We start from the raw sequence: 19,696 nt of genomic DNA on the forward strand, positions 1-19,696 counted from the left end.
AAATGACTATACCGATCAACAATAACTAAATCCTATGTATGTAAGGAGGACTCACTGCAAGTTGAGTGAGAAGAACATCTGACTATAGGCCTGAATCTTAGCATTGGGATCTATATCATAATATGATATAGCTCAAAGGAACGTCAATATATTAAATGTATTGGTATGTAAAACAAGAACTGACCGAAAGACTGAAAAGTTGAGAATGAACAATATAACTATAGTAGCTTAATGAAGAGAGTCAAAGCTGAGACATGTGAGATATCACTTAAAATTTTCAATAAGTTGATTGCAAAAAAAAAACTAAGATCTTAATTGAAAAGATGAGACATGTATTAAAAGACATCCTTTGTATATACAACATGGTTCATTAAATGTATAAATTTATTGATCTATAAAGCGAAGAACCAACTAATAGCGATATATAATGATAAGAATGCTCAATAGGTAAGATTTTCACATCCTAAAGAGGACTTCTCTCTTACTATGTGAAAATAATTGTGCCCAAGACAGATTTAGAGCGTATTTTTTTAATTTAATTTATTAATTCTTTTTGAATAGAGAGTTGCTCGGATGAGTACCCTTCACTTCCAACCTTAAGATTGTGAGTTCGAGTGACCAAGGGAGAGAAGGTCCTGAGGAAGGGATAAATTTTTTTAAAAATTTGGATTTGGATTATATGTAATTATATTAACATATATTTTTAAATAAAAAATAATGATAATATTAATAATTAAAAAAATAAAAAATTGTACTCATTCTAAATTGATTTACTACAACTTTATAATTGAATTGATCTCAGAGTAAACAGGTAGAGTTCACTTGGTTATGAGAAACTCGACTCTTTATTCTTTAAAATTGTAAATTACAAGTTAATTATCACTTACTTGGTGCGCTTGATTTTCTACCAAAAAAATAAAAAATAAAAAATAACCAAATGTTCAAATGATATTATTTGAGGTATTTTAACTCAGAAACAACTGTAGTTATTATTGATATACATAACTAACTAAATAAATGAGATATCAAACAAGACACAAAGTTTGCAAATGGTGGCTAGAAGTAGGCACGTCGACAATCATGAGTTGCTTGCTTCTAGCCTTCTCTTTATAAAACTCCACATGATCATCTTCCAAGTAGACGCAGATTAAATCACTGGCATTATTATATATATATATATATATGCATTTCTGTGGTTTGCCTAGGGATTTGGCACTAATATAGTCAGTTTTTTGTTCCTTGTTCATGTTGATGTTTTTACTTATTTTTGCTGGTCGATATGATGAAACCTTTCTATATTCAGTAATCAGTAATATATGGTGCTATCTCTTTCTCACGTAAAATATGCATTTGACCCAGAAATCAAGTCGCTATATTTTAGCTACTTTTTTCTTGGACTTTCACCCAAATGTATGACAGGCAACTCATTCTATTCTTTCGAACATCTGTCTTTCTCCTTACGTTTAGTATATACAAAATGGGTAAAAAAAAAAGGAAGGAATCGGATTATTCAAATTTTTATTCCAACAAAAATATCATTTAAATTGGTGAGTAACTTTCTAAGTGAAATATCAATAGTTAAATAACTTTTTGAGCTATGAAAAGTTTAGAGAACTATCCAACTAACTTTCTATAACCTAGGGGATTAGATAAAATGCCCATCAAGAATTCAAAATTAGCACTCAGATACTCCACAAAAGTTGTACCTAGTTAGTAAACAGGGAACCAAAGGTCCATATTAGTTCTACTCCAACTCATACATTTATCACCTCAAAACTTGTCCATTTTCTGCCTTAGAAGTGGGGAGTTCTAACAGAATAGTATCAGTACGAATAATGGAGGCATACAACAGTTACCCTGAAAGTTGAGGGGACAATCACAAGTGGCGCATAAAACAATATTTCCAAAGCAGAAAAATAATTTGTTGAAACTAATAAAAAGTTTTCAGCAAATGCCACCCAACAAAAGTTCAAAGACACTAAGGACCATCACAGTGACACCATAAAATACGGCCATTGAGCAGTGGTAACAACCTTCCTTTAAAGTTACACGAATAAATCACAAGAAATGATTCAGACTTTGACCAAACTAAAAATAACAACACATCACGACATCTGGAACCGCTACTGAAACCTAAGACTGAAGTCAAATGGAAAAAATAAAAAATAAAAAAAATTGAATATCATGTTTTTGGATGTTAAACACGTGTCAGTCTATGAACAATTCCAATAAATAAGTTTGATTGCACAAGTTGGCAATGCAATCACAATGTACTGCTGCTCTCACTGGCAGAAATTGAAGGAGTTTCAGTTTTGACAAGATGCATACCCCTGCCACCAATATCGAGACCTTGAAAACGACCAAGGGGATCCTGTTGCATTGTGTCTGTGAGAACCTGTCCATGTCCTGCAAGTAAACGGCGATGAGGATTCAACAAGCTATCCTGGAGGGAATGAAATTGCTGCTGCATCTGTATGTTCTGGGATTCGCTAGGCCCTGATTGTGGCTGATGGGAAAAGAACGCTGATTGGTTATATGGAATGTGCTGCATCCCCAAATTGTATGCATCTGAAGAGGACATTTCCCCTGTGGCCATTTTAAGTCTTTCCACTTCCTGCTTCAGGGCTTCATTCAGAGCTGTATCGTAGGAACAGAATAACAAAGATATACAGCATTAATAACTGTTCTCACGATAAATGAAATTCAACATAATCTGAAATTGTCATTATTATCTCAATAAAGCAGGACGGAGCAAGCATTATGACTTTCTATTTGTTGATTAGAAATGTAACAGTGACCTCAGTGTCGCTATCTATCTTGTCCACCAAGAGATGGAAGAAGTTTCAAGATGATGTTAAACTGATTGAGAAACATAAAATTCTGGAAGGCAATGGAAAATATAAATCATACCATCACGTAACTGAGCTTGTTGTGCCATAGCTTGCAAACGGAGCTTAAGCTCTGTATTCTCATTAGTAAACTGTGTTGTATCCCGCTGCAGAAGGAAAGAACTATCAGATGTGAAGTACCGTTTATTGCGAGGGAGATAAAGGAAATTCGCTAACCAACATCTCAAAACATCTTCTGTTACTTTTGAGGCATGTACTTTTTTTTTCCCTTTGTATATGCCCCCTCCCCACAATAGAGATTCAGTTTATTTCAGGGAATATTATTTGCAAAATACACATGAGAATTCTTGCCATTGCATTGAATACTTGGTTCAGATGAAGGGACTCTTATTTTGTTACACATGTAGCTGAAAAAAGGTAATATCATTTAAATGCAGGAAGTTAGTTCTTATGTGTAAAAACAGCTAATTTTCAGACATAATGGGCGATGGCAATGTTCTCATGGTCAAATTCAATCATCAAGTTTTTTTATGCAGATGGCAAATATGGTATGGTGTACAGACCAATAATTCCCATAGTTAACGAAGTAGAACACGATTTATGAACATATGACCTTTATAACACATATTGCAAGTTATCGAAAAGGAAGAAGTACCTGGAAAAGGGTTAATTGAGCAGAGAGAGTGGTTGCTTCTGTTTGAAGGGTCTGAACCTTTCTCTCAAGTTCAGTAATGTAACGGGCCTTTCTCTCTTTCGAGCGAGAAGCAGACTGCCGATTCGCCAAAATCCTGTACAATATTCTCAAAATCAGAAACATAACGTAGTATTGTATGTGCGTCAAACTCAGTGGTACAATGACTTTAATTTTGAGTTAAGTGGTGCATGCTTTCAGTAAAATAGAAACATATTTTCCTTTTGGAAATGTCTGCTTCTTTAGACGAGGCATTTAGAAGTTCCAACAAACTACATAGTTTTCTTCAAAATTATGTTCCAAAATAGTAGCGGATAAATTACCCAACAAAATAAGCCACTTCAATTTCATATTCAGCACAAGTTCTTGAATAGGAGGCATGACATGGGAAAAAAAACAGGTAGGCCTTCTGAGCGGTCATTTAGGGGCCTTGTTAGTGACCCATCATTCTTCCCTAAGCTGTCGCTACAGGAAATAAGCTTTTGGGAAAAGGGTCAAATATACCTCTTAATTATTCAAAATGGGTCAGTTTTACCTACATTTTTGGTTCAAAAATTCCCTCCAACTAGCAAAATAGTTCAAAATACATTTCTTTCTCAATTTGTCAAAAAAATGCCTTTTTTGTTCTTCTAACGATTGCTCCAAACAAGAAAAAATGATCCAATTTAGCCCTTCAACTATGCAAAATAAAACAGTTTTTCCCTCCATTTAAAGTTTGGGAAGAAAGTGCTCTTAATTGTGAAGACTTGGGCAAAAACTTATATTGTAGACTATAAGCTTAATTTGACTATTTTAAATGGCAATTATATATAATGACAATTTCATATTTTATATAAAGTTAAATTACTTGCATTAATTTTCAACTAAATATTTATTCTACTTCTCCTGTCAAAACTATTATAACTTCCGTCGACTGGAACTTGGGATGACTTAAAGTCATGATTAGTAATACAACATATCAAGGTATAATTGAATTTGATTTTGTTTACCATATAATTCTTAAGAGTTAGTAAAATAAATTCATTTATTAATGTAGAAAAATAAATTTTAAATAGTTGTGTCAGAAAAGGTACATGATATCATGTTTAAAAATAAAAACTTACACCTAATCTACAAGGAACCAGAAGAAAAAAAGAGTTATATGAGATCGTTTTTATTCGTTAAAATGGGAAGTGTCTATATTTTCGTATATGTTATTATGGGTCTCACACATTCAACCCCCCACCCCCAATAAACAAATAAATTAGAAGAACATTGACCTATTTTTCTTAGTTTTAGAGTAACCGTTAGAAAGAAGGGTATTTTTGAGCTATTTTGCTAGCTAGAGGGAAATTATTGAGCAAAAAAGGCAATGGTGAGGGCATTTTTGAGCCAAAAACATAACAGAGGGTAAAACTGATCAATTTTGAATAACTGGCCCTTTTCCCTTTTAACCTTTTATCAAAAATGAAGTTTCTTAACCTTATTTTCTCACAGTGAGAAGTTGTCTACAAATCACTTGTTAATGGTAATTTCCAGGATAGCTTCTGCAACTTACTACCATGAAACCAGTCTCACACATTCTCAGGGCATCACCAATGTCAAACAGAGTGTTTACAATATGTCATTATCCAGTGTAATATGCAAAGAGGCAACAGTATTAATACCATGAAGCAGCTTTCCTACTTTTATATTTGGAAGTAAAATCTACATGCATTTTAGCTCTTGGCTAACTGGAACTAACACAAGAAATTTGTCACTTGCCTTCTTTCTATTCCATTAATAGCTCAAGTTAACACATGACCTCCTTTTTCTTACAAAAAGAACAAAAAAAGCAAATGATCTCTTTCCGAGCAGCTACCCAAATTCACTACAGATCATAAAACTCAGCACTAGATATCCTAAGATTAGAGAGCTTTTCAAGAAAGCAGACAAAATGCCATGTAATGTTGTCATAATTACGGTTTCCAAAATCAAAACTGCCAGCTGTGTAATCTACAACCGAAACAGAGAATTATCACATGTCCAAGACTATTGTTTTGCCTCAGCTGTAAGCTATTCAAGCTTTAAGCTATGGTAAGGAATTATAAGCCTCTGAATCATGTGATACTTAATGGGCAAACCAAACTTTCAGATCACAACAAAATTGCGTTGAATGCAAAACTAGAACAGTTGAGTAAATTTTGGCATGGAATAGCATATCCTCTCCTAATTAATGCCCCTGAATTGAGCCAAAGGAATCTTCATTTTGGACTTTCTTGGTCCTACTAGATGACCATCTTACAAGCCAAATATTCTAGGGAATAAATTGAATGAACTTGAACACGACACTTCATAAATAAATGAACTTGAACACGGCACTTCATAAAAATACGAACTTGAACACGGCACTTCATCAAAAAATGAACTTGAACACGGCACTGCATCAAAAAATGAACTTGAACACGGCACTTCATCAAAAAATGAACTTAAACACGGCACTTCTTAAAAAATGAATTGTGAACACAACACTTCATAAAAAATGAACTTGAACACGACACTTCATCAAAAAACGAACTTGAACACAGCACTTCATCTGTTCATCAAACAATGGACTTGAACACAGTATCAGTTCACTTAAATTTGGACATGGCAGTACTTCAAAAAGGAATGTACCCCAAGTGTAAACATCACAAGGGACAAACGAAGCTCACTAGAGCTTGCTAAAACTATGTTAATTTACAAGAACAGTGACATTATTCATGTAATGTTCTTTATTTTTTGAGGAAGTAAGATTGTATAGCTAGCATCAAGAAGATACTTCAGTAGTGTTAGGGAACACACTAATCAGGATTAGTGGAAGCTACTCTAGTTCAGAAATATCCATATGCAGGTTACCTCAAAAGAGACTCAATCCAGTCGTAGACCTAACCAATTGCTTGTCTAGTCCAGAAGAACAATCACATTGACTTCATTTGGACGTCCTAATCTTCTTACAGATAGTACATTACTGAAGTTAGTCTTACTAGACTACAGTTTTCACTAAACTCCATTTAGTAAAGCTTAAGCTCCCATTTCAGTTTAACCCAAACACACTACAAGTAAGAACAGAACTACCTTTGAACAAGACAGAAGAATCTCTTTTGATGAGATGGATCAAACCCAAATGCACTACAAAGTAAGAACTACCTCAAAACAAGACAGAAGAATCTCTTTTGATGAGATGGTTCAAATCAAATCCGATCTAATAGTTAAAGTTCCTAAACAAAACCTTGCTAAGATATATAGCATGCAGACTGGTTGTAGGAAAAAAATGAGAAATGATCAACACTCATTTTCTGATTAAAAATTTAACTAACTGTTTTGACCTCTGTTCTGGAAAATTTTCATGTCGACCATTTGCAAGTCTTTTGGAGTTATTCCATGCAAAAATTGTCACATTCAACATTCTGGTTTAGGAACTTCTAGTAACTTGGGAATGAAAACGCCACAGATCTAACATAGCATTTTGCTGCTTCAACACACCACTTCTTGGCATGAGGACTTTCACATATAGATCTTTGACATCCTACTGTTAGTTTGCTTTAGCACTTGTCTTGTTCTCGCTTCTACAGAAATGCAGTTTTTATTTTAAATCACTATGTCTCCATCTCAATTTGACAGTCTCTTATGTCGTATACCAAGAATTCATATATATTCCAAATTCACATGACTATACAGTGAAAAACTAGTGCATTGACACCAAGGGAATGCAGATCAATTTTAAAAGGTAAGAAATGTTCGGATCTCCAAAAAAGAGAAGCAAATTGTGATTAGTTAAAAGTTGTTTTGAATGTAAATCATTTTCAAAGGAAAAGAATCAAGAGAGGACTAAATCATGATATAGACTCAAGTAGATCTACTTCAAGAGTTCCCTAAACTCTGAATTTTCTTCACTACGTGTATTCTTTGAGATGTTTTAAGTATTTGGAAAGCCTCAGCACCAAATCACCGTTCACAATTCAAACGATTTGAACTAATTGTATGAGTCAAAGCTGTAAAAGTATTCTACCTTTTGGCGCGTTTTGGATCAATGGTCCAAAGTTCAGCAAGTTTATCAGGAGCCATAGCTTTCTTAGCTTCAATACTCTCACTTAGCAGCAAGCTGGAACTATCCACCGAATTGCTATGCCTGTGTCGAGGCCTAGTGAAATTCCTTTCTCCATCACCACAGTCAGCTACGAGTCCACTACTTCCTGCGCCGGCATTGTTGAACCCTGGAATATCTGTAGGGTTGGATCCAGAGCCAAGTTTTTCAATGTCCATGTAAGTGGAGAAGAAATCGTCCTCGGATCCGATCTCCTCAAAACTTCCGGCGGACGCATCGAATGGGTCAGATACCAGATCTAGATCCTCAGGGAGCCGGAAGTTGACCTCCGAGTGAGCTCTGCGGTGGTGCGATGGCCTGAATGTAGCCGAAAATGGCGGCGTCTGATTGAGCTGCTTGGAGTTTGGATTCGACGGATCTTGCATTTTGAGGCGATATCTGTGGGAGATTCAGACAGTAGAGCCCAAATGTAGGAAGATGTGAGGAGGTTTTAGCGGTGGATTTCAGTAATGAAGTAGTATATTATACTCCCTCCAAGTCCAACCCATGTTACCTTCTTCACAATTTTTTTATTGGATTATTGAATAAACGGTCCGAGACATATTAAAATTTTATAATTAATTGTTTATTAGTGTGATAGCGGATTATTTAATTTCTTTATTAGATAAATCCTCAATCCGTTAGAGTTATTATACTTATATTTTTATTTTAGGTATATTGAGCTCATTAATATTTTACCATAATATATAAAAGTAATTATATATTTTTTCTTTATCAGTCTTAACTCATAAAAGCTAAAGTTGTAAATAGGGGTGGGCGTTCGATTCTTCGGTTCGGTTTAATCAAATTTCGGTTCGGTTCTTCGATATTCGGTTTTAGAAAAGTGTACACCATATTTCAAACTAAACTAGATCGGTTCGGTTTTTTCTACTTCGGTTCGATTTAGTTTGGTGTTTTAAAATCGGTTTTTCGGTGTCAACAAAAATAAAAAGAGAATATGATAAAGTAACAATTGTTATTCACTTCACACTTCAAATTTCAAAGTAACAACTAACCGTATAACAATAAAAGGTAAGAACATCAATTTGTTGTTCTCACTTCAAAGTAACAACATAAAATGATAAAAAAAGTAGAAAGTAGAAACACCAAGTTGCTGCTCAAACTTGAATTAAATTGAATTTTGTTTAGTTTAGACTTTAGGTCTTTAGGGTTTACTATTTTGTTATTAAGATTTTTGCTATTTAAGTTTAGGATCTGAATATAAAAATTGAAATGGGCCAAGTAAAATTAAAAATTAAGTAATATAATAAATACTTTTAAATTTATTTAATAAAACTTCAGTTCTTCGGTGCACCGTAGTTTTGGAACCCTTACACCGAACTCCGGCCCAAAGAATCGAAGTTCCGAAAAAAAAACCGACACCGAATCGAAATACCGAAGAACCGACACTGAAGAATCGAATTTTTTCGATTCGATTTTTTGATTTTTCGGTATTTATGCCCACTCCTAGTTATAAAGCCATGAAGATCTATTTACTTTTCAATAATTATCATTTTTGTTTTAAAACAAGTTAGCAAACTAAGAGGATATGTACATAAAATGTATGCAATCATTTATCATGTCATTAAAAAAAATACTTTCGCTGGAGAATGAAAATGGGATAATTAGTTGAAAATCTGGATCAATTTATCCGTTTGATGTTGTTGCGGATTCAAAGTCATCTTATTTTATAAGGTGCGTTCATCGAAAAAGAAGGTATCATAGAAATTAGAAGTTAGCCGAGCACCAATCGATAATTGTTAATCTGTTACCGAACCAACTGATATCTTTTAAGTTGGCTAGGGAATTAGTAAATTTAAAAGTTGATATTCAATAGGTCAAACCGTTAAACGAAATTATCTGCGCGATTCATCCGATAAGCAACCCTAACATTTTTATCTCGATCCATTTTTACTTGTTTACTATAATAAAAAATTAAAATATTAATATTTATTTATTATATACTTTTTAAACATATTTATTCCTTTTATTCAATTTTAAAATCATATATATATATATATATATATATATATATATTATTTTACTCCTATAAAGTTTAATTTTCATGCCTTTAATATATTTGTATTTTTATCCAACTCAATTGTTATATTTGTCTTTATACTAGGGATTGTTTGATAGTTGGATGAGAAATAATTTAGTTATGTATTAATTTATGTATAACTTATATGACGTTTGATAAGTAGATAGAAAATAAGTTATTCATATATAAAATTAATACGTTGATTGGTTGATAATTTAGAAACCTGCACAACTAATACATATATAAGTTATGAAGAAACTATATATGTATTATTTTATGTGGGATAAAAAGTGTAAATAATTAAGAGTTTGGCACCAAAACAGATACTTTTTGGATATCGCATACCGAAAGGGATCCTCCCTAAAATACAGATCAAAACGGATACTTCATCAACAACGAATTGTCCCAAATAACGTTAACTATGTCTATTCAACTCCAAAATACTACGCAAATCCAAAACTTACGACTAAGATTATCGAGAGTCATTGATATTTTTATTTTACACAAATACTATTTGCATTTACATACATCCAATTCAATTGAACATACAAACCTTTTTTATTGTTGAGACATGACTATCAATTTTCAAAGATCAAAATATAATATTAGTAAAAGAGGATAAAAGATGAATGAGAAAATGTGAAGTGAATAATAACACATATTTATTATTGAAGAAGAGATATTCTTCACGTGAAAAGCTAAACAAATAAATTTAATTTACCCATTTATGAGCGAACTACCTTAAAATATTTGTGTTGTTTTTGGAGTGGAATAAACGGATCAACTAACATTGTTTGGGATAGTTCACTCATTTGTTGACAAAATATTCACTTTGGTACGTATTATTTGGGAGAGTCCATTTTGATACATGTTTAAAAAGTGTTTTTTTGAACTCAGACTTGAATAACTAATACATATGTTACTAATCTTTACATGACCAATATCTACATAATATAATACAACATATTCATTCATAACTAATTACTGCATTCTCAATTTTTGCATAACTTTAGGACCTGTTTGACCCCTAGTTTTATTTGGGAAAAACTTGGAAAAAATTTGGTTGTTGGCGTTTGGCTACATAACTTGACAATTTTTTTTGCTAAGAATCTCAAGTTCCCAAACACTAGAAAAAAATTAGTTTTTGGGAACTTGAAAAATATTTGGGAACTTTAAAAAATTTAAAAATTACCCCAAACTTTTATATTTTATAAAAAAAAATACTCATCATTTATTACTTCCTACTAAGATATATCTATATGACGAACAATCGACTCAAAGTAACAATATTATTTCGTCTTCTCAGTCATCTGATCTAGAAATGAAAGCTTCTTGGGAAGAGATTGTTCGTAGAATGTGGAAAAATTATATAAATGAATAGTTTGTTACTACTGCCTTCGGAGGTTGTTATAATTATAACCGAATCAATGACAAATTTGAATATGCATTAATATATTGCTCTTGCCTATATTGTTATTTTTTTGTTGTCGATTGTTATCAATTATGTTATAAGGTAATTTTTAACGGAATATATTATAATACAAACTTATAAATATTTTAAATAATTTTTAAAACTTATGATTATAAATCATATTTTTTTGAAATAATCAAATATTTTGAGAAAAACTTGACCCCCAATATTATTTGATAAAAATACTGAAAACTTGGAGCTAAACGTTAGCTTAATAATAGATTACAAAAGAGTTTTACTTTGGTTTGAGGGAGCGGTGATCTCGTGGACTTTTGGGGTCCACTGATAATCTAATAATTTAGGCAGATAGGGATAGGTGGGTCCACTTGAGCACATGAAAATGATAACTTTATTCAGTTCGTGAAATCCGGTACAACACGGATAGGGGTTGGGTCCACTTTTAACACCTCGTTTAGTTAGGGAACAAGATAATTTATGATTAATCACTTCTGAGATTATTTATTTTAGGATCATTATTCTGTTTTTATTGTAAAAATTTAAAATAATATTATAATTTCATTATAACTATTTTTGGAATAAGTTTCCGGGTACTCTTTTGGAAAAGGCTTATTTTTTGCTCTTGATTATTAATATAAGGGAGCTCTTAATATAATCGAGTCCAGCAATGGACCTAAAATATAAATTATTATTTTTTATTTAAGTTATTTTGTGATTTTATTTCAATCGAACATGAAATAAACTCATCTTAAATTTATTCTCAGAATTAGTAGTCTCTTTTTTTTTTACCAAATGAACCCTTAGAGGCCGTTTGATAGAGTGTATTAGGAGAAATAATGCATATATTAACTCTGTGTACTAATAATATCTTGTTTGATCTTTTTCAACCTATGTATAACTAATGCAAGCATTAGTTATAGACTATATTATGTATTAAGGTGTATATTACTAATATCGTGGATTTCTAGGTGTTAGTAATGCAAGGGATTTAGGGTGTGTTTGGTATGAAGGAAAATATTTTCCATGGAAATTGTTTTCTTGGAAAATAAGTTGGTTTCTAACTTACTTTTTCATATTTGGTTGGTTAGTGAAAAATATTTTCTAAAAAATACTTTATAGTGTATGATTGGTGAATGAAAAACATTCTAAAAAAAATATCTTCTATTTTTAGCTATAGAGTAGAAAATACTTTTTAGAAAAATAGTTTCTAACCTAAGAATCAACTTCGATAATTGATTTGGCACCTAACCGCGACACCCGATCTAGCACCCGACCCCTACACACAATAAGGGATTCTATATTTGAACTGAAACCCGACCCTGATCATGACCCGAATAAGGACACGATCTCAAGACCCAACCAAGACCTATCCGTGCTAGGGACCCGACATTCGAATTGAAATACGATCCCAACACTAGACCCTAAACTCGACTTGAGACCCCAACTCGACCCGATACTTTTATTAATAATTAATATGCATTAGTACACGAGAGAGGCAACATTGGACGCCTGCTAGTAGCGTTTGGGGGGGATATACTGGGGTTATAGCTATTTACATACATTTGAAGTAGAACGTGGCTTTCAGAATCTAACTAAAAGAGTTCCTCCTTTGTCCGCACCTAGTTTTTCCGAGATAAACACAGGTGGAACTTTCAAGCAAAAAAAAGGAATTATTTTGCTTCATCTTTGACCCCTCCCTTGTTCGCGACCTCATCCTCGTTGTTGTTGTTCGCGACCTCGATTGTAGTAGACTCGATCTCTCCCTTAGGTCTTTGAGAAAAAAATTACAATGGGAGAGGCACAACCAACAATAGTTATGTGAGGCTCCATTCTCTTTTTGACACTTGGACAGTGAATCATTTTTGTTTCGTTTTACATGTTATTCACCACTTCTCTTCCACTTAACCTTTTTTTCTTTTATTTTCTTATTTTCTTTTACTTCTAACAAATAACCAGTTTTCAAATATACAATTAAATAAAGTAATACATTTGACTAAAAAAATATAGATAAACACATTTTCAGTTAAATAATTGTAACACTTTTAAAACGGTTTAAAAATAAGCTTATTGTTCAATATTCTTTCACAGAATCAAATTAATTCAAAACACAAACTAATTTATTTACTTAGATGTCAAAATAAACATGACATATGGGCTGAACAAGGCTGGTGCGAATGCGATGAATTCATAAACGATTTTTAAAATGTGAAAATTTTATAAAGGACATTTATTAGACTAATATTTTTAAGTTATATTAGTAGAATAAAATTTTCAAGTTGTAACAATAAAATTTTTTAGGTTGTAACATTTATTAATTTTTTTTTATTAAAATAATACTAAAAATTACATTTTTTTAAATATCATAAAAAAAAAAACAAATAACATTAATGGTAATTAATAATGCCATAAATTTAGGGGATTCAAAACTGTAACATCTCGCAACTAGAAAGAACTAGAAAGAAGTTTAAAATCTGGAAATAGTCGTTTTTGGAAAGTATACGGAAATCTGAAAAATTTTAAGCAAGTTAAAGTGAGTTTTTGGTCAACTTCAAACAACCATAACTCCTAGCTCAGGATGAGTTAGGAGTAGTTCCAGATATGGTTGGAAAGCTCTTGGAATGATCTTTCCAACACCGCCAAGTTTGCGCAATTCCAAGTTTGTATGAGTAAGTTATGCCCTTTGAAAGTTGGGATGTTGGATTAAGGAAAGTCTAACCCGGGTTTTGGAAGGGTAAATTAGTCTTTTCCTTACCTAATTATTATAATTCGTTTTTAGGAGTTAATTGGGGTAAAACAAGATTTTTGGTGAGTTTAGAAAAGTTAGAGTTCACGGTAGGGCTTGGAGAAAAGAGAAAGGAGGAAAAAAAAGAAGAGAAATCAAGAATCGCCAAGAAACGTTCGACCTTTTCGTGTGGATTTCGTCGGGGGTGATCCCTATAAGGTATGTGAGACTACATAGTGTTGGGTTAATTCACCCATGCGCCAAACATGATTCAATTCAGCAAATTTAAGTCTTTGAATGATTAGAAATTGAGTTCTTGATGAACATTGTTGAAAGTTTTGTTGAATTCTTAGGGGTTGTGTTGTTGCGGCTTCTTGATGATTTGCTTCATATTTCCGGGTGAAATTTTGTGTTAAATCTGTTGTATATTGAGGGTACTAATGATTCAAAATGTTTGGGGAAAGAACCATTGAAGTTTAGAGGGTTTAGAGATGAAAAACGAAGGAGAAAAATCGAAGATTTTCTGGGCAAGGGCTTGGGGCGCCGCGCCTGCCAGAGCGCCACAAAAGTTCCTCTGAACTTTGGCGTCTAGCACGTCGCACCAGCCAGAGCGCCATAGAAAGTTCTCTGAACTTTAAGGGCTGGCGCCCCGCGCCTCTCAGAGCGCCAGGGACGCTAGTTTTCCCCATTCGTTCCCCACCTTTTCACACTTGTTCCCTAGCAAAGTACCTATGTTTCTAAGTTGATTTCAACACTCTAAGGTACATCTAAACATGAAATCATCTATAAACATGAGATTATGAACCTTGAATCCATAATCCAATTCAAGGAAAGTTAGGATCAAAGTCAAGAGAGGTTAAGAGTCAAGTCTAAAAGTTAAGAGCAAGTCAAAGCAAAAGTTTTTAAAGTTTTCAAAAGTCTTTAACAAACGTTTTAACTTTGTTTTAAGACTTAAGTTTCAAGTTAAGCAAAGAGTAAAGAGTTGAGTTCATTTCTCAAAAAGCTATAAGGGAACTAAGTATTCCCAAAGAGTTTATAAATGTTTTCACATTTGAGCAAGAAAAGGGAACAACGATTCTAAGAGAGATTTTAAGCTAAGTTTTGAGTAATTATCTCAAACCAAAGAAAGAACTTGTTTTAAAACATATGAGCTAAGTATATTTTTGGGAGTAGTATTGAGAACCGATATGGGGATGCGAGTTCATATTAACTCAAGTCTCCATAAACCATGTAGCCATCATGGGTGTTAATGGGTCATACTTTTTAGATGATCACATAAGTTAAGCTAGTGGATCTACTACGTTAAGAGTTCTATATGACGGCAAAGTATAGGACCATTCTAGCAGTGTGGGCAAGACGATGTATCACAACTTAGGCTCATAGGGTGGTTGTCGATTAGAGAATCTCCCACAGAAACTATCTTATTTTATTATATGAGTAAAGTTGAGTTTGTTACTGCATTTCCTTTAACGAACTAAGTTGTTTTTACTGTTTTATAAAGCTTTTCATATATTGCATGTGTTCATTGCTTTGTTTTGAGTTAAGTTATTCAGAAGTTGAGAAGAGTCAATGTAAGTGTTTCTTTCAGAATCTTTTCAAGACTATGTATTGTTTAACATTCCAACTCACATACTCGTACATTCAATGTACTGATGCCAGTTGGCCTGCATCTTATTATGATGCAAACGCAGGTAACCAGGATCAACATCCAACGCCTCATTAATCCAGCTTGAGCATTCAGAGTCTGTTGGTGAGCCTCTTTGCATTCTGTAAGACTCCTTTATTTGCTTTCTAGTCTTTCAGATGTTAGGATGATCGGGGGTCCTGTCCCAACATCCCTCTTTGTTTTAGAGACTTCACAGATAGTTAGTAGTCAGATGTCTTTTCATTGTCATTTCATATGTTAAGACTTGAGTTGCCATTTTGGCCAAGTTGAACGTTGACTTTTAAACATTCTAAGCTATTTGTCTAAGTTATTTGAGTAAGTTCATTTGATCATTGTATTAATGTTTTGAGTCTTCCGCTGAGTCAGTAAGCTAGGTCAAGGGTTCGCTTGAGGCTAGCAATGGTCTTCGAGTACTAGCCACGTCCAGGGTGTAGGCTCAGGGTGTGACAAACTTGGTATCGGAGCCCAGAGTTCAAGAGTCCTAGGGAGTCTATGAAATCGTGTCTGTAGATTCCTAGTTATCAGTGTGAAGCGCGCCATATCTATAATTATGAGGCCGCAACACTTAGGAAATTATCCCACTTCTTTCATACTCTTTTCGTGCGTTAAAGTTTGATCTCTAAAAAGTTTCTTCTAATTCGTGCTTGCGCGTGTTTTCAGATAATCATGCTCCACGAAGAGCTGTCAGAGGTTGTATTGCAAGATGCAATATTGAGGAACAAGAGTTAACCAATGCACCTAAAGTGCAACCTCAAGGAGAAGTCACCAATGCTGAGTTTTGTGAGGCTATCCGGATATTGAGCTAAGCTGTGACTAACCAGGTTGGGCAGCAAAGAGGGGCTCGACAAGAAGAGGTTGACACTTCAAGGTTTCGTGAGTTCTTGAGGATGAATCCTCTAAGTTTCACTGGTTCAAGCACTACTGAGGATCCAGAGAACTTCATTGAGGAGCTGAAAAAGTATTTGATGTTATGCATGTGGCAGATACTGAGCGAGTTGAACTAGCTGCAATCAACTGAAGAATGTTGCTAGGACTTGGTTCAACCAGTGGAAAGGGGGTAGAGCTGAGGATGCACAACCTGCGAGTTGGGCCTGTTTTGAGGAAGCTTTCTTTCTCCGGGAACTGAAAGAGGCCAAGGTACGTGAGTTCCTCACACTTAAACAGGATTCTCTGAGTGTTCATGAATATGGGTTGAAGTTCACCCAACTATCTTGTTATGCTCCAGAGATGGTTAAGGATATGAGAAGTAGAATGAGTTCGTTCGTTGCTGGGTTGGGTCGTCTATCAAGCAAAGAGGGTCGGGCAGCAATGCTTATTAGGGATATGGACATTTCGAGGTTGATGGTTTATTTTCAGTAGGTTGAGGAAGAGAAGTTGAGGGACAGAGAAGAGTTCAGAAGTAAGAAAGCGAAGACAGGGAATGAGTCTGGGCAACAGAAAGGTAATGTGAACCGTTCATCCTTTCAGCAAAAGCAAAAGGGACCTGCTCCATTATCTACTAGTGCACTTGCACCCCGAAACAAAAGTGAGTATAATGGCCAGAACTCACAGAACTTCAGAGCTAGACTTGCACAATCTCAAGTTAGTGTGGCGCAATGAGGTAACTGAGCTCCTGCATGTGCTAAGTGTGGTAGGATCCACCCAGGTAAGTATCGTGATGGCCAGACAGGTTGTTTCAAGTATGGGCAAGAGGGCCACTTCCTGAAAGAGTGCCCTAAGAACATGTAAGGTTGTGGAAATTAGGGCAATAGGGCCCAATCTTCATTAGTTGCTCCACCAGACAGGGTTGCACCTAGAGGAGCTACTTCCGGCACCGGCGGAAGAGCAAACCGCCTATGCAATCACCAATCCTCAAAAGCAAGAAAACTCTCCAGATGTTGTTACTGGTGTGGTCAAAGTCTTTACTTTTGATGTTTATGCTTTGCTAGACCCGGGAGCAAGTTTATCTTTTGTAACCCATTATGTTGCAGATAAGTTTGAAGTTATTGCTGAGAAACTTATGAACCCTTCCGTGTTTCTACACTTGTTGGGGAGTCTATTCTAGTTGAGCGAGTTTATCGTGATTGTGTCATTTCCATCAATCACAAAGACACCATAGTTGATTTAGTTGAATTAGACATGGTAGATTTTAATGTCATTTTAGGTATGGACTGGTTTCAAGCCTTTTATGCATCAATAGATTGTAGGACTCGAGTTGTCAAGTCAGATTCCTAATGAGCCAGTCATAGAGTGGAGTAGTAGTTTGGCAGTGCCTAAGGGTCATTTTATTTCATACCTTAAGGCGAGAAAGTTAGTTTCGAAGGGTTGTATCTATCACTTAGTCTGAGTTAATGCTTCAAGTGTTGAGGTACCTCCCATCCAGTCAGTTCCTATAGTGAAAGAGTTTTCAGAAGTTTTTCCTGATGATCTACCAGGAGTCCCTCCTGAGAGAGAAATAAACTTCGGCATCGACATCATTCTAGATACTCGTCCTATCTCTATTCCGCCATATAGAATGGCACCAATAGAGTTGAAAAACCAGTTGAAAGATCTCATAAATAAGGGTTTCATTCGACCAAGTGATTCACCTTGGGGCGCTCCGGTCCTATTTGTGAGAAAGAAAGTGGTTCCCTTAGAATATGTATAGACTACCACCAGTTGAACAATGTTACCATAAAAAATAAGTATCCTCTTTCGAGAATTGATGATCTTTTCGATCAGCTTTAGGGTGCTTCCTGTTTCTCAAAATTTAACCTCATATCAGGTTACCATCAGTTGAAAGTAAGGGAATGTGACATTCCAAAGACAACATTCAGGACCCGTTATGGTCATTATGAGTTTTTGGTCATGTCGTTCGGTTTAACTAATGCACCAGCAACGTTCATGGACCTTATGAATAAAGTCTTCAAACTTTATTTATATATGTTTGTTATCATCTTCATTGATGACATACTAATTTATTCAAGGAAAGAAAAGGATCATGCTAGCCATCTCAGAGTAGTTCTTCAGACTTTGAAAGATAAAGAATTGTATGCCAAGTTCTCTAAGTGTGAGTTTTTGCTTGAGTCTGTGGCATTCTTGGGCCACATAGTTTCTGGTTAGGGAATTAAAGTTGATACTCAGAAAATTGAGGCAGTGCAGAATTGGCGTCTGGGTTGTGTCTTAATGCAAAATGGCAAAGTTATAACTTATGCCTCCAGACAGTTGAAAGTTCATGAGAAAACTTATCTAACCCATGATCTAGAGTTGGCTTCCATAGTTTTTGATTTGAAGATATGGCACCATTATTTGTATGATGTTCATGTGGATGTGTTCACCGATCACAAGAGTTTTCAATATGTGTTCACTCAGAAAAAGCTTAATCTCAGACAAAAAAGGTGGTTAGAGTTACTCAAGGATTACGACATGAGTATTCTTTACCACCCAGGTAAGGCTAATGTTGTTGATGATTCCTTAAGCAGGTTGTCTATGGGTAGCACTGCCCATGTTGAAGAAGGAAAGAGAGAGTTAGCAAAAGATATGCATAGACTGACATGCCTAGGAGTCAGACTTATGGATTCCACAGAAGGGGGAATAGTGGTGACAAATGAGGTTGAGCCATCATTAGTGTCAGAAGTGAAAGAGAAGCAAGACTAAGACCCTATTTTGCTTGAATTGAAGGCAAATGTTCATAAGCAAAAAGTATTAGCTTTTGAACAAGGGGGAGATGGTGTATTGAGATATCAAGGTAGACTGTGTGTACCTATGGTGGATGGACTCCAAGAGAGGATCATGGAGGAAGCTCATAGCTCTACATATTCCATTCATTCGGGTTCCACAAAGATGTATTGTGACTTGAGAGGGTTTATTGGTGTAATGGCATGAAGAAGGGCATTGCTGAATTTGTCGCTAAGTGTCCAAATTGCCAACAAGTGAAAGTTGAGCACCAAAGGCCCGGTGGTTTAACGTAGAATATAGAACTTCCAGAATGAAAGTGGGAGATGATTAATATGGACTTCATCACAGGTTTACCAAGGTCTCGCAGGCAACATGGTTTTATTTGGGTGATTGTCGATAGAATGACAAAATCAGCCCAGTTTTTGCTGATAAAGACTACCCACTCAGCAGAAAATTATGCTAAGCTTTATATTCAGGAAGTAGTAAGACTTCATGTAGTCCCAGTCTCCATTATTTCAGATAGAGGTGCATAATTTACTACACAATTCTGGAAATCTTTTCAGAAAGGCTTGGGTTCA

General features: G+C 34.7%; 1 protein-coding gene across 1 annotated transcript; it reads right to left on the minus strand.

Moving 5' to 3' along the window:
• Positions 1 to 2,019: 2,019 nt before the first annotated feature.
• On the minus strand, positions 2,020 to 8,158 carry LOC125874252 (bZIP transcription factor 18). The gene is made up of 4 exons (XM_049555097.1): positions 7,550 to 8,158; positions 3,505 to 3,637; positions 2,911 to 2,995; positions 2,020 to 2,637 (listed from the first exon to the last, which is right to left on the minus strand). Exons 1-4 carry the CDS (start codon positions 8,008 to 8,010, stop codon positions 2,264 to 2,266), a joined length of 1,053 nt encoding a protein of 350 aa, XP_049411054.1. The 5' UTR covers positions 8,011 to 8,158; the 3' UTR covers positions 2,020 to 2,263.
• Between the last annotated feature and the right edge of the window lie 11,538 nt (positions 8,159 to 19,696).

This window comes from Solanum stenotomum, chromosome 8 (genome assembly GCF_019186545.1).
Source record: "Solanum stenotomum isolate F172 chromosome 8, ASM1918654v1, whole genome shotgun sequence".
Classification (NCBI taxonomy): domain Eukaryota; kingdom Viridiplantae; phylum Streptophyta; class Magnoliopsida; order Solanales; family Solanaceae; genus Solanum; species Solanum stenotomum.